Raw genomic sequence first — 16,849 nt, 5'->3', positions numbered from 1 at the left:
ACTTCAATCAATTTAACTCACTAACAGCATCTTAAGAGTTAAAACCTGATTAACATACTAAAATAAGTGTAGCTGATTAAATATTGATTAATAGTTAAAAAGCACACCAGAAATGTTCCTTCTGTTATTATTTACTCAGCCTTAAACTTTAAATTAATTTACAATTAGGAATCTGTTATTGGTAATGATGATTCCACAAACAGCAATGCAAGCACAGTGCTCCAATGCATGAGACCAAACGAAAACACAGCAATTATAATAAAAACAAGCAATATTTATTTTCAAAAATCATAAATTTTACCTTAAAAAGTGTTTATCATCATAAAAAAATGTTGGATGACTTATTATTTGCACTTTTTAAAAATATGGTTCAATATTAATATAGCTTTTAAATTCTTTTTATTGAAGGGTTCTGTGCCATCCTAAATAGTTCTCAGAAATCTGTCAGTCTAATCTCCATAAATTCTCCTGCACAACATAAAAGTATAATATGCCCATTAAATGAAAGTAAATCCAGAGCAGAGCTGCAAACCACATGATCACTAAATACTGACAGAATCTCCAATATTAGCTGCACTTTCCCTTAAAACAGATCCTCAGTTCTGTGTTTGGCCACTAGGGGGCATCAGTTCAGTGACGGACATTCAGGACGACAGGAGGAGTGAAAACATAATAAATATTCACTTTCTCCTCTGAAGAGATGATCAAATCAGTCATCGAACATTTAATATAACTAGAAATCATTGCACTGACCAACACCATCATACTTTACTAGAGCTTCATCTGTGTTGATCCACAGCACGGGTGTGAAACTCCGCTCCTGGAGGGCCGCAGCTCTGCACAGTTCAGCTTTAACCCTGATTAAACACAGCTGAGTTCTGCAGGCTTGCTATAGACCTGCAGGTTAGTGTGTAGGAACTAAACTGTGCAGCACTGCGTCCTCCAGGAGCTGAGTTCGACATTGATCTGCATTGTAAACGTACAATAGAAATGAAGTGAAATGGACTCCAGAGGCGGTGAAGTTGTCAAATGACTCCCTATAAGGCAACTAATGTCTGCTTCAGTTGAATTGCTCTGTCTTCTCGTTGTTGTTGTCTGTTTTTAGCAGTCTGCGCGCTCCTATCTGAAGGAAACGTCTGGGTCTCTGTCCTTCACACCATCTGATATGGGCTGTTGTTCTGGCTCGGTGTGCTGTGATATAACCACGGCTTGTGTTGCTGTCGTCCGCTGGGATGTTATAAAACGCAGTTTGCTCCAGGCCAGGATCTCTGTTCTTTCAGCGGGGGCATATTTTTAGCAGGATTCCCGAACTGAACGGGCTGCTCCCGCATACTTTCCAGCATCTGTCGAGCAGCAGCGCGTCTGCATTCCACAGCTGGATCCCCTTCACCTGGACCAAACCATTATCACAGAGCAACAGGGGGAGAGATGGCTCATACAGAGGAGATGTTATGCAGGAATCCGGTGTGTGAATATCTCCAGCCTCTTCTGCTAAACATGAATCAATTCTACTTTTATCATCAGGCTGGATTAAGGAAACACTTTGATTGATTGACATTCCCCCTTCCTACATGCTCAATAATGTTGATATCTGATGACTGGGCTGACCAATCCACAAGACTTGTGTCAGGTGGTGTATAGATACATGTTCATACTGCAGCACAGTCCTAGCGTGCAGTAAAGTAAGCTCAGACCTCCGGCTGCTGTCTTTACTCCTGTGTGTTTCTGTAAACACAGACTTGAGCTGCGTTTGGAAAAGCACTCAAGATTCCGGGCGCAGCTCCACGCTTTCGGCCGTTGCTGGGACTCCACTGTTTTCTTGAAGGAGCAGATGAAGGACGGAGGCTCAGCTTTTATTGGAGGAAGCGTCCAGTCTTACAGGTCTCCGAGAGCATTCCATTCAACACACAGACAGGGAGAGAAACTTCCAGAAGCGCTGTTATATAACCTCACTGTTAAAGTCTGCAGCAAATCAAGACTCCGTGAGCTCACAGTGTTAGTTTGGTGGTGAACAGCTCATCTGTGCATGCCATTAAGAACTAAAGAGCCCTGATTTCAGTTTAATTCTCAGATTAGGTTTGTCTGGGGTAGTGGGCGGGGCTAACACACTTAACCACACCCCTCCAGGTGTCATTTTTGATAACAGAAATAGTGAGCAGCAGTCAGGTTGTAATAACTCTCCCCAAACACTTCCCTCATCTTTCTGAATGAGCCACTTTACTACAGCCAATCATCTCGCAGTAGAAAAAACAAGCCACGCCCATCTGTTTACTAGTTTAATGTTTAGTTTCTCTGCGTCACAATACGACTAAAGTTGCAGCTTCTGGTTCATGCGGAGTTTAAATGAGCTGCGAGTGCTTTGTGTTATTTTAATAAATCTACTGAAACATGAGCAGAGGGCGGGGCATGCAGTAGCTCCGCCCTATTATTGGCTCCAGCCAATAGTGCTGTGTTTATGTCAGAGTGACTGAGCTCAAATGAAATGAACATGAGAAGGGGGCGGGGCATGTCAGACATGTCTAGAGAGCATTTGATTGGTCGGAAGATTTGATGAGGAACTGACGAGGCGATGATGAAACAATAAAGGAACATCAGAGGCCAGGACACAAGCTGTTCGCTTCATAAATAAACCTTTTATTTACTCATAACACATAAAATTAGATCATAGATAATTCTTCCTGTACACTTTATTCCAGTATGACAATGTTCAAATAGAAGAGCTACATTTGCGATAAATAATATTAATAACAATTATAAAACATTCACTCAACCGCTGTGAGAGTCCGCTGTTAATCTGATGTTGGTTTCCTCTAGCTGCCAAACATTAGCTGCGTCACAAATTACACAGCCGGCACTTATAATTAATGATTAATTACATTTACATGCTGCTTTTCACGCTTCTCATACACGCAGTCATGTAGTACTTGTGTTTAACAGTTGAATAAGTGCATCATTCAAGTATTAAAATGCACTATTCATACTCATAAATGCCGCAGATCAGTGCGTACGCATGCGATTTGGGACGCAGCTAATGATGCGTTCACCCGCATTAGGAGGGAGTGTGTTATCACTGGACAGGCTCAACCTTTGAGTCAGGTTTGAGTCTTGTAGGTTTTGCATGTGCAAACTGGAGCACACACACACACACACACACACACACATATACACAAATCTACAGTTGGGTCATCGAGATATACATCAGGAACTGAAATATTAACAAGCGCATCTTTACAGGTTGCTCCGTAACGAAGCCATTAACACATTGCGCTCCATTGTGAAGCGAGACATTGTTCGTTTGTTTTTTCTGGAAACGCTGACCTCAGCAAACAGTGCACGATAAAAGTCCCCGTATCGTAAGTGTGTAATTCCGTGGGAATCTAGTTACAACAGGAGATGGTAGTTGATTGGCCGGCGGACGGAACCCCCGGTTGCCTATTGGTCGGTGCATGAAAGAAGCTCGTCTTACGGAGGCATCGTCCACACGAACACGGGTATCTTCAAAACTGTACTCTTCTACACGGTTCCTCAGTTCATCAACACGAACACACAACTGAAAGTGACATGTTCAGATGACTGATGCGCATTTGGTGTTAAAGTCGCCCCCTGTAGGTTCAGCATGGCCTTAACACACATGCATTTGTTTAAAATATAGAACAATACCCATGTACATGTGGACACGGCCTTAGTCTCCAAACATCTGAAAATTAAGAAGATCAAGAAGTGCAAAGTATTGTGTTGTTTTCAGATACTGAGTGAAGTTTTCATTTAAACAAGCTAAACAATGGTGTGTGGTGTGAGAGGATTTAGCTTGTTTTCAGCTTATTTCGACTCATTATTTCTGAAAACTGCACAATAGTTCATCCTCATCTATGAAATGCTTCTTGATGACGGAAGTTCTGGATGTGAGAGACTGTCAGAGCAGTGTTTCTGTCAGTGTTTCCTCAGTCTGTGAACTTGTGGATGTCGTTGTAGAGTCTGTAGAAGGGGAATCCGGCCTCGCTGGCGTGCGGGCAGTGCTTCGTGCACTTGCAGGACTCGATCATCATCACGTTCTTGTTGAAGGTCTCTCCGTCCTGGCAGCGGAACTTGACCCGGATGGTCCTGGTGTTCTGGGGGCTGCAGCAGCGTCCGTCCACGCAGGAGCCGCAGAACCGAGGACGGTACTTCTTCAAGCTGGAGCAGCCGGCGTAAGAGAACTTCACCGGCATCACAGACTTCTTGGTGCGGTTGCATTTCTTTCCTTTCTGTAGAGCAATGCAGAGAATAAGCAGGATTAGTCAAAGGCACATCCATTTAGCAGAGTTTCTCTCATTTAATCTCATTTCTACAGAAAAAAAGGTTGGTAAAAAGTTTGATCTGCTTCAAATGTTGACTATTGTGTGTATATATAGAGGAAAATATTCAAGCCACCAATTCAAGTCTTTTAATTTCGCTCTAAGAAACACTCTGAATCATTTTCTAAAGCTAGTTTAGAGTTGGTGTCAAGAATGCAATCGAACCAAAGAAAATGCTCCAACTAAAGTGCTTCTTAGAGTGGAAGTTGCTTAAATTAGTGACCAAATCTTTCTTCAAGAAAAAGAACAATTTGCTTCGATTTGGGTCAGAAATGCAAATCAAGCAAAGAAATGAATGAATCAGATCACAGATTTAGGTTAGAAAGCCTTTAACTGAACTGCTTGACCTCTGTGTGCATGAGTTATCATCAAAATAAAGAGAAGAAAAGCTCTAAACTAGTTCACACTGGTGTGCAATTAGACTATTTCTGTTCTTGGTTTTAAACATGCACAAAAAGGTCAACCAGGTCGGTTAACAAACATGTGCAATCAGATTTTTAGTTTTTGGTCAGTTTCTTTGGTTAAACTGCGTTCCTGACACTAACTCTGAGCAAATGTTGAGTTTCTCTTATTAATAACCCATGCACACAGTTCCACCAGGTCAGTTAAAGACTTTATAAGCTGAATGTTCATCAGTTTGTTTAGTTTATGGTCATTTTCTGTGGTTAAATTGCACTCCTGACAGCACGCTACACTAGTTTAGTGCTTGTCAGTAGTTTCTCTTAATGATGACCCATGCACTAAAGCTCCTCCAGGTCATTCATGATGACCTGCTCACCTTCAGGCTGGTGTGTGGAGACTGGCTGCAGGGCCGGACCTCACAGATGCGGCTCTCCTTCATCAGTTTGCATTCAGCGTTATTATTGGTGATTCGGGTGGAGATTCCTGTACCACAGCTCCTGGAGCACTGGGACCAGCCGGTGGTCTGCACGATGCACTTCTCCATCTGATGCGATCGGAAAGCTGCAAAGATAAGCAAAGTCTTATTTTTAAAAATACATATGCACAAGCATCAGATTCAGCATATTCATCAGCTCATTAACATGTTAAAGGGACAGTTCACACTAAATTTACACTTCATTTCTCAATCACTCGTTATTTACTCTCACTCCAGTGGTTTCAAACATTCTTTCTTGATAGTTATTCTCTTGTTGGGCTCTAAAGAAGATATTTTGAAGAATGTTGAAGACCTGTAACTGGTTAGATTATCAGAATATAGTGGTGTTTAACAGAAAAAAAGAAACGTATAAAGGTTTGAAACAAGAGTGAGTAAATAATGATAATTTCCATTTTTGGGTGGACTATCCCTTTAATAAAGGCTATTTTCCCTCTTATTTTTGAGAGCATTATTACTATTATTATTATGCATTATTAAGGTTTGCATATCCCTTATCCAAAGAGCACTAATACATGATTACCCCTGAAGCTCCTTTTGTCAATTTGAATTAATATTGTCCTGTTTTTTAGAAGTAATAAGGCAAAATTAAGTGAATTTCTCCTAAAAATAAAGCTAAAATAATCTACCAATGGGGGAAGTGAAAATTAATCTTATTTTTTTACGAGTTTGTGTCCTGCATCTACTTCAGCACTGTGAATAATAATAATAAAAGCATTTTACTGGCAGTATAGTGAGTGTGTGTTCTTACCAGGTAACGATTTGAGTTTGGTGTTCATGATGACAGAGATCAGCTCGTTTTTATTGGTCAGTTCTTTCTCCGAGTCTCCGCCCACTTCTTTATTTCCAGGCATCTTATTGGCCGATTCGATGAGTTTCCCGCCCTGCTGCTCATCATCGCAGACCCACTCCTCGCAGCAGCGGCCGGGCACTTTGACCAGCCTAGGGTTGGCACAGCCCAGCGCGGGCAGCGAGAGCTCCTGCGGGCACAGCGGCACACAGCCCACCGCCCCGTCCATACAGGTGCACTGGTGCTTACAGTTGGGCTGGAAACTCTCCCCGTTCTGGTAGATCCGGCTGCTGTACTCGCACGGCCGGCCCTCTGATTTAGCTGAGAACAGAAATTCAGAGCGTTTTAATTAGTGCTGGGCAGAGATTTAATATGTTTGTTTGGGATTAATATATGTTATTATGTATATGTGACATAGAAACCAAAATATAAATGTTGTTAAATATAATATGTTGTTAAACAGAGAGCAGATTTCTCCAACACTAATCATAACAGTGTTAATAACTCATCTCTAATAACTGATTTATTTCCTCTTCATCATGATGACAGTAAATAATATTAGACTAGATATTCTTCAAGACACTAGTGTTCAGCTTACAGTGACATGTAAAGGCTTCACTAGGGTAATCAGGGTAAAGTTAGGGTAATTAGGCAAGTCATTGTATAACAGTGGTTTATTCTGGAGACAATCCAACACTAATATTGCTGAAGGGGCCAATAATATTGAGCTTAACATGAGTTTATTAAAAACTGCTTTAAATGTATATAGAATTTGTATCATATACGTATATTTTCTATTTAAATATAATTAAACATTGCATGTGTGTATTTATATATACACACATAATGAATATGCACAGCACACACACTTACAATATGTATGTATGTATTCATGTATGTATGTATGTGTATGTGTGTGTGTGCATGTGTGTGTAATGAGAAACACACCTCTGCAGATGCCCCTGGTGGCCCCGTGGCTGGCCCCATAGTTGCACTCCAGGCCCTTGCTGTGGTCGCAGGGCTCTGAGCGGCTGCAGTCCTCGTTCAGCTGTCTGGCACACACCAGACAACAGCCGCAGGCGTCCCGCTGCAGACCCACTCCTGGAGGACACTGGGGGGCATCCGGAGCACAGGAGCACACCGCCGGGCAGCTGGAGGATACCTGAACAACACAATCAATGCAGTTATCACCTACATGCACAGCTGGAGGACACCTGAACAACACCACCACCACCACCATCAATACATTCAGCACTCTCAAATACAGCTCAGCTCAGGACTTATTCTTCTTAAAATATTTCCTAAATGATGTTGAGCAGATTCAGGAGTTGTTCACAGTGTTTCCTCTAATATTTGTTCTTCTGGAGAAAGTCTTATTTGTTTTATTTGGGCTAGAATAAAAGCAGTTTTTCATTGTTTTAAACTCATGCTAAGCTCAATATTATTGGCCCCTTCAGCAATATTAGTGTTGGATTGTCTCCAGAACAAACCACTGTTTACAATGACTTGCCTAATTACCCTAACTTTACCCTAATTACCCTAGTGAAGCCTTTACATGTCACTGTAAGCTGAATACTAGTGTCTTGAAGAATATCTAGTCTAATATTATGTGCTGTCATCATGGCAAAGATAAGAGAAATTAGTTATTAGAAAATTGTTCAAATTATGTTTAGAAATGTCCTGTAGAAATCTAAATGTTTTCAGAAATGAGTCAAAATTAAAGGAGTTTTAATAATCTGCCAATGTGGTAAACTAAATAATCATATGCCAAAAGGAAAAACCATACTATTTCACTTCACCATTGGCAGATTATTTTGCTCGTCTTAAGGAAAAACTCACTTCATTGTGATGTATTATTTCTGAAAACAACACAACATTTTGTAAAAGTCTAAAAAATGCTTCTTGATTTCAGATTTTTTAGATATTTGGACTAGATACAAGACAAAAAGACTCTAGGTAATAGCTTTTTTTTGCAGTGCACTGGCTTATTAACTTCCTATAATTAAGATATTAACTGTTTATCACCACTTATAAAGTATGATGTATTCTACATCCCCAATATCTAAACCCAGCACTAGCTTAATAACTATTAATAAGCATCTAATTAAAGTAGTTTGAGCTAAAAGTCCAAGTTGTTAATAGCATATGGATTGTACATTAAAAATAAAGTTGACCAAATGCTTTTTAGTTTGAGTTATAGTCTCGTTTCCAGTCTAAATATCTTAAGATTATTCTATCAAGAAGCGTTTTATTGACAGTGTTTCTTTTCGTCAAAATTAAAGAGATCTTTCTGAAAACATGAGGATATTGTGTGCTTGTCTAGAAAATGCCTCTTGATTTTAATAATGTTTGGATGTTTGGACTAGGATCAAGGCAGAAACTCTACTTTATAGCACTTATGGTTCTGAAATAGTGATGTGAACGCCCCCTAAATAATCAACACTATACAGCAGTCAACATCTCAAGAGAATCAAAATAAAGTTTTCCTAAGACTTTCTTCAGATTAAATGATTTAATCCACTTCAAGTTTTGCCAATAGGCAAACAAACCATTAAAAAGGGTAGTTTACCCCAAAAACTGAAGAATTACTCGCTATTTACTCTCAGTGAGTTGTTTTAAACCTTCATAAGTTTCTGTTAAACACTTTAAGAAGTTATTTTCATACACTCACTTCTATAGTAGGAATAACAAACATCATGATAGTAATTTATCCAATAATATAGGATCTTCAGTGTTGAACAGAAACTCAGTGAGGTTTATGAAATAATCTTTATGGGTGAACTAACCGTATTCCTATGAGTAAACATCCCTCAACTTCTATATAAAACAGTACTCACCATATTAAAGTGTGCAATAAAGATGACGATAACAGCCCAAGCAAACATCTTCGCGTCTGTGTTTGTCAGCTCGCTGATTTTGAGCAAAATTCCGTCGTTTTTAAGTCCTGCTTTAGTCTGAGGAGCGTCCGTTTGTTTTCCCGCGCGTATGAAGGCGCTGCTCTGCTCCGGAGGCGCGCACGGCGGCGGCTTTATAGGCCAGCGGCGCCCTGACGTCACCGCGTTGAACTGTCCCAAAGATATGCGCGGAATGTTGGGGGAGCCAAGATGGCAGCGGAGTGAATGGTCACGTTTTTTAGCGCTTAGGTACTACGAGGAGTTTTAAAGTTAACAAAATGGTTATTTTGCATGTAGAATCTTAAATTTTGAAAGTGTATGTGTTCCTGAATATTTTTAACGGACATTTTTAATTTCTGACGTGACAATGGGGAAAAAAAGAAAGAATCAGTCCCTTCAGGAAAGTGCTATATTGGCTGGATACCTCGTGGAAGAAGGGGACATGGAGTCTGCAAACTTGGAAAATATCGATCTTGAGACAGAAATTGGTGCCAATGAAGAGGTTTTTGCAAAGCCTATTTGTTCTACTCCATCCAAGAATCATACGAGATCAAAAGGTACGGATGAAATATCCTTATCTACACTCCTTGACGCGATTCAGAAGCTAACCGCTAAAATGGATGAAACGCACGACAAAGTGATTTCCATTGACAATACGGTCGCAGTCTCCTGTGAAAAACTAGATAAATTGTCTGAAAAAGTCTCCCACATGAGTGAAGAGATCAAGACGCATGGCGTTAAAATAGCTCTAATTGAGAAGGAGAATAAAGAATTGCGGGCAGAAAATCTACGTCTAAAAGAGAACTTTGACGAAATGCAGCGCTACTCCCGGCGATGGAATCTTAAGTTACAAGGGGTTCCAGAGCGCGACGGAGAAGACACGAGAAGTGTGACGATCAGCATCCTGAAACAGGTGGTCCCTGGCATACAAGACAAGATGGAAGATGTAATTGATGTTGCTCACCGCCTGGGGCTAAGGAGGTCTGACGGAGCACCTCGTAACATCGTGATGCGTTTTACTATGCGTACCTACAGGGACATTGTATGGCGAGCTGCAAAAGAGTCTCGCTATCTAGCGGAAAACAGAATTCGCATCAAGGAGGCGTTAATCAAACAGGATGTGGATGCTAGAGCCAAGTTATGGCCTTTAGTGAAGAAGGCTCGTGAGGAAGGCAAAAAGGTTTCGTGGAATGGCCCCTATGCTTTTGTTGCTGGAAAAAAACTTGAACTTATTCCCTAAAAACTTTACGGAGCATATGTAGCCGAACGTAATTTTTTAGTTATCTAAGCAATCTCCAATTGAAGAATAACTAACGGTATATCTGAGACTTTTCTTTTTCCCTATTGACTGTCATGACTATATTTTATATGTAATTTGTTCCTTCATAAGTAATTGCACTACTGGCTAAGGTTCATGTTAGCTTTATTCTCCTCTTTGCCGTTACTCGTTTACAGCGGTAAGTTCAAGAAGTGTGCATTGTTAATTTTGTTCTATTTGCATTCAACTTTATTCTAGTTTTCTCTTTTATCTCTGTTTCTAGTTATTATTATTATTTTTTTATATGAATGTTAAAAACTTTGAGTTTAACTCTTTGAGTATTGTTTCGTTAAATACCCGTGGCTTGAGAGATCTTACAAAAAGAAAGGCTTTATTTTTATATTGTAGGAAAATGAATGTTGACTTAATACTTTTACAAGAAACCCATTCTTGTGAGAATGATGTTCGTTTTTGGAAATCACAGTGGGGTGATAGGGCCTATTTTAGTCATGGGTCTAATCATTCAGCGGGTGTTATCACTCTCATCAATAAATTTAAAGGAGATATTGTTGAATCTCTAGCCTCTACAGAGGGTAGATGGGTTATTCTTGTCACTAAACTTGATAATGCAGTCTTTATAATAGTTAATATATATGGCCACAATTTAACTTCCGTCAATAAAGCATTTATTTCTTTACTACAGATAAAAATTGAAGCTTTAAAGAATAAATATCATCAGGCTTTTGTTATATTTGCTGGAGACTTTAATGAGGTTTTAGATAATTCATATGACCGATATCCCCCAAAAATGAGTCGCAGTAATGACATTATTTATACTCTGTGTGATTATCTTCAAATAACAGATGCTTGGCGACATTTTCATCCTGATGTGAAGGAATACACATGGAGTAATAATCTGCAAACTTATAAATCTAGAATAGATTTTTTCCTTGTTTCTCAACAGCTGTTACAATTTGTATTTGATGTAAGTCACCAGTATGCTCCATTTTCTGATCACTTAGCAATTAGACTAGTTCTGCAAACGAATCGTAAGGAGAATACCTTACGTGGTTACTGGAAATTGAATAATAATTTGTTAAACGATAAAATTTTTAATAGTCAGATTAAACATTTAGCTAATGAAATATTCTCAAATTGTGTGAGTAAGTCACATGCTGCTGATTGGGATTATTTTAAATTTAAAGCTAGAACTCTAGCTATAAACCGATCTAAAGCCTTAAGAGTGGTTAATGCCAGTAAGGAAGCTAATTTATTAAATAATATAAATGCCTTGATTAGAAAAGAAAATCTCTCTGTTCAAGAAATTACTCAGTTAAAATCCTGTCAATTAGAATTAGACCAGTTGTATATAGAAATTGTTAAAGGTGCCTTTGTTAGATCCAGAGCAAAGTGGATTGAGCAAGGAGAGAAAAATACAAGCTTCTTTTTCTCACTTGAGAAAAGAAATTTTAAAAGAAAGAGTATTTCTGCTCTACAAATAAATAATTCCTTATCAAAAAATCAGGAAGACATTGGAAATTTTATTTCAAATTTTTATAGAAACCTATATTCCCTTGACTCTCATGCAAGCCAAAACGGATCTTACCTACAACAAATAGAAAACTATATACCTCAGATAAGTAATGAGTTTAAAGTATTATGTGAAGCTCCAATTTCTTTAAATGAAATTAGGGATGCAATGAAATTAATGAAAAAAGGGAAGTCGCCTGGCTCTGATGGCCTAACATTAGAATTTTTTATACATTTTTGGGAATTTTTAGAGCAACCCTTTCTTTTAATGCTTCAAGAGTGTTTAGAGAATGAAACAATGACCCCTACTATGAAACAAGGTGTGATATCTCTCATTCCCAAACCAGACAAAGATCCAACTATTATTGACAATTGGCGTCCTATTACACTTCTAAATTTTGATTATAAATTACTTGCTTCCATATTTGCCAAAAGATTAAAACGACATTTACATTATATTATAAATGAAACGCAGACTGGATTTATAAAAGGGCGTCATATTAGTTGTAATACTCGACTTGTGCTGGATCTAATTGATTATAAAAATGAAATAGACTCTGATGCTATTATCCTATTCCTCGATTTTTACAAGGCTTTCGACACCGTAAAGCATGAATTCCTTTTAGACTCTTTGAAAGCCTTTGGATTCCCCTTAAAATTTCTTAATGTGGTGCAAATGTTGTACAAAGATATTAATAGTTGTGTAATTCTAAATTCAAGTACTTCACCAAGATTTCCTGTGCTTCGTGGTATACGACAGGGCTGTCCCTTGAGCCCATTCTTATTTTTATTTGTTGTAGAAACTCTATCTATAGATATTCTACACAATAATAATTTGGTTGGTATTAATATCTTTAACAGAGAGATTCGCATATCACAATTGGCAGATGACACTACACTATTTTTAAAGGATAAAGATCAAGTGTCTCCTGTTTTAACCATTATTAATGCATTCTCAGATGCTTCTGGACTCAAACTAAATTTATTAAAATGTGAAATTATTTGCTTGTATGACACCTTAGATGCAAAAATTGAAAATATACCGATCAAAGAGGAAGTAAAATACTTAGGAATTAATATAACAAAAAATCTAATTAGCAGACAGTTTTTAAATTTTTCAACAAGATTATCTAAAGTAAAATATATTTTTAATAGTTGGCTCCAAAGAGATTTATCAATTCTAGGCAGAGTCTTCTTAACCAAAACAGATGGGTTATCTAGATTTGTATACCCCTCATTATCTTTAGCAGTAGATAATCAGACCTCTAAAAAAATTGACAAAATTTTTCTTGATTTTATTTGGAATAATAAGCCTCACAAATTGAAGAAACATTTATTATCAAATAAAAGGAGTGAGGGGGGTCTTGAAGTCCTAAATTTTGATGACACCAATAATACTTTTAAAATCAATTGGCTAAAGAGATGTTTGCTTGGTTCAGACTCTATGTGGTATTTTATTCCAAACAATATATTTAAAGAGATTGGTGGCCTTTCTTTTTTAATGAAGTGCAATTACTCCATTGGTAAATTACCTATTAAATTAGCTCAATTCCATCAACAAGCTCTTTTAGCCTGGAAACTGACTTACAGCCACAACTTCTCACCCCACAAAACCATTCTATGGAATAATGGTGACATTAAGATAAATAATAAATCTTTTTTCTGGGATAAATGGTTTAACAAAAACATTATTTTTGTTTCTGATCTTTTTAACAGTAACGGTGATCTTTTAACTTATGAGAGTTTTATAAACATGTATCAATTCCCTATTCGCTATATGGAATTCAAGTCAATTATAAAGGCTATACCTAGTGGATTATTATGTCTGATGAAAGCTGCTCTTAGTTATGAGGCAGGTACCAAACAATTGTCACAGTTACTCCTAGGAGGAAAATCTATTCTTAGTAAGGAATGCAATAATAAGTTTATACGTCAAGTGTCCCAGTCACATAACGCAATCACTCCTAGAGGAAAGTTTTTTTGGGGATCCATAATTGTTAATATTCAATGGAGGAAAACATGGTTATTACCATATAAATTCTGTATTCCTAATAAAATGAAAGAGGTGCACTTTAAAATTTTGCACAATATTTACCCATGTAATGCACTTTTATCCAAATATTGTGATGTTACTGATATTTGCACATTTTGTAAGAATGAGAGTGAAGACATTTGTCACTTATTTTTTTCTTGCGATGTATCATCACTGTTTTGGGATGATTTAAGCTCATACTGTTTCTCCAAGGTTAATATAAGTGGTAATTTGTACCTTAAGGATGTTATTTGCTATTTTGAAAACCAAAACAAGGCGTTAGAAGCCACTGTGAACTTTCTTATACTTGCTGGGAAATTTTATTTTCACAAACAGAGGTTTCTTAAAAAAAATCCAATCTTTATTGACTTCTTATGTGAAATAGAACATTTAATTAAATCTCTTAGATTAATTGAAAATAAGAAATGTACTTCTTTCTTGAGCAAATATGATGAGATCTTTCATGCTACTTGAATATTTATTTCTTTTTTTTATTATACTGTCTTTTTTTATTTTTATTTATATTTTATTTTTTTTATGTACTGTGTTTTAGTTTTACTCTTATCTTGTGTATGTAATGTGATTGTTGTGTAAAAGAACTGTTATCTTTTACTATATTCTAAATTGTGTTATACAGTTTCTTGAAGCAATAAAAAAAAAAAAAAAAAAAAAAAAAAAAAAAAAAAAATATGCGCGGAATGTTTCATGGCGCGTTTTCCGTCCTCGCTAAGCACCACCCTGTCTCACTTTCCGTCTTTTTTCTCTCTTTTCTTCCCTCTCTTTCCTAAATGAATTTTCCCCTCTCACTGAACACATTCTTTACGGTCGCCCCCCGCCCTCCTCTGCGCTTCTGCTCTCCACGTTTCCTTTTTACATTTGTGTAGAGGTAACTCTACAAAAACTATTAACTAAATTAAAACTATTAACTTAATTAAAATAAAACTATTAGCAAAACCAAGAGAATTAGCTGCTATAGAGAACAGATGACTTTATATATAGCACATTTACACTGTATAAAAAGTAAAGAGAGTTAGGTAATTATAGAAATAGTTGTTATTAACCCACTACAGTAAGTCTATATATGTGTGTGTGTGTGTGTGTGTGTGTGTGTGTAACCATCTCGCTTACTAACCTGCTTTATTGTGTGTAACGTCATGTTAAAGATTATTACTGGTCACTGAAATATGTGTGATGACTCCGGGGGTCTATTAATGGAGTTATGACGACTCATTCCCAGCACCGCAACCATAAATTAATAATGTACAGGATTCACACATCCAACTCAACTATTAACCCGATAATTCATCCAAAAAATACAATTATATCATCATCAACAACTTTATGAGCTTCTTTCTTCTGTTGAACACAAAAGAAGACATTTAGAAAAATGTTAGAAACCGGTAACCATTGACTTTCATACTATTTGTCTTACTGTGTAAGCCAATGGTTACCTGTTTCAAACATTCTTCAAAATATCTTCTCTTTGTGTTTAACAGAAGAAAGAAACTCATGTTTGAAATAGCTTGATAGTGAGTAAATAGTGTGTAAATCTTGATTTTTGGGGTTGTGAGCTGTGCCTTTAAGAAAAATAATCCTATTTATTTTATTCTATATTTTATTTCAATATATATGTTGGTTTATTTCACGATTTCTCACAACAAAGCAACTTTATGTAACAAGTTAAAGGAAAAGTTCACCCAAAGAACTACAATTATGTCAGCATTTACTTTCTCTTATTGAAGAATGCTGAAAATCGGTAACCATTGACTTCCATAGTAGGAAAACAAATACTGTGTAAGTCAATAGCTACTGGTGTCCAGCATTCTTCAAAATTTCTTCTTTTGTGTTCAACAGAAACTCATAAAAGTTTGAAATACTTAAGGGAGAGTGAATCTTCATTTTTTGGGCAGGTGAACTGTCTCTTTAAGAAGAAAATATTATTTATTTTATTCATTTCTAATTGATTTCTATATTTTATATCAATATATACGATGGTTTACTTCACAATTTCTCTAACAGCAAAACAATGTTTGTATCTCACCCTTATTGAAGAATGCTGAAACCGGTAACCACTGACTTCCATAGTAGGAAATACTGTGTAAGTCAATGGTTACCGGTTTCCAACATTCTTCAAAATATCTTCTTTTCTGTTCATGATTTCTCACAACAAACCAATGTTTGTAACTCATCCTTATTGAAGAATGCTGGACATCGGTAACCATTGACTTCCACAGTATTTGTTTTTGCTACTATACAAGTGGTTACCAGTTTCCAACATTCTTCAAAATATCTTCTTTACTGTTTATGATTCCTCACAACAAAACAGTTTGTATCTCACCCATATTGAAGAATGCTGATAACCGGTAACCATTGACTTCCACAGTAGGAAAAACAAATACTGTGTAAGTCAATAGTTACCGGTTTCTGACATTCTTCAAAATATCTTCTTTTGTGTTCAACAGAAGAAAGAAACTCGTGTTTGAAAACAGTCGAAGGCGAGTAAATAATGTGTAAATCTTGAGTTTGTTTGTGCTGAGCTGTCTCTTTAAATCTCCACACATTTAAACTGTTGGATTTAGAGTTCACATATGTCTAAAAAAAACTCCCAGAATGCACTGCTCAGAAGTCAAACTTTACGGCGTCTATTTTTGTCCGCTCTCGCTCCTCTCTCTTGACTCAACCTCTCTCCGAGTGCTTCCAGATGTGACTCCAGACGTAACAATATTACCATATTTGGTCTGGGCAGGAGCCGGCATTATTAACATTTCTGCCGGAGTTATCCAACCACAAAGCATTCCTGACAGCTTAAAGGATCCCTAAATATGCTCTCCACAGAGGACATTCCTGCCGCTAATTTAATATTCATGCATTCTGTCCATCACACAGCAAGAGAGAGAGAGAGAGAGAGAGAGAGAGAGAGAGAGAGAGAGAGAGAGAGAGAGCATCCCATTCCTTTCACATAAGATGCATTAAAGCAATATTAAAGTCAAGTGTTGTGTTTCCCAAATAAGTGGAATTCCTGAACGGCAGACATTAGGAGGTTTTGGATCTGCATTCTGAGAGTGAGAGAGGGAATGTGCAATATTTCTGAATAATAATTCTGTCCACAGACTCGC

General features: G+C 37.3%; 1 protein-coding gene across 2 annotated transcripts; it reads right to left on the bottom strand.

Moving 5' to 3' along the window:
- Window positions 1-2,613: 2,613 nt before the first annotated feature.
- On the bottom strand, window positions 2,614-9,025 carry ccn1 (cellular communication network factor 1). Of its 2 annotated transcripts, none has more exons than XR_015522741.1 (5): window positions 8,857-9,025; window positions 6,968-7,181; window positions 5,981-6,340; window positions 4,816-5,297; window positions 2,614-4,756 (listed from the first exon to the last, which is right to left on the bottom strand). XR_015522741.1 is itself a non-coding variant. In NM_001001826.3 (5 exon segments), coding segments are annotated over 5 exon segments (1,110 nt in total). In that variant the 5' UTR covers window positions 8,905-9,014; the 3' UTR covers window positions 2,614-3,941.
- Between the last annotated feature and the right edge of the window lie 7,824 nt (window positions 9,026-16,849).

Source organism: Danio rerio, chromosome 23, assembly GCF_052040795.2.
Source record: "Danio rerio strain M-AB ecotype USA chromosome 23, GRCz13ab, whole genome shotgun sequence".
In the NCBI taxonomy this organism is placed as follows: domain Eukaryota; kingdom Metazoa; phylum Chordata; class Actinopteri; order Cypriniformes; family Danionidae; genus Danio; species Danio rerio.
The sequence above is the reverse complement of the archived record's forward strand: the minus strand, read 5'-3'. Positions and strand labels throughout refer to the sequence as shown.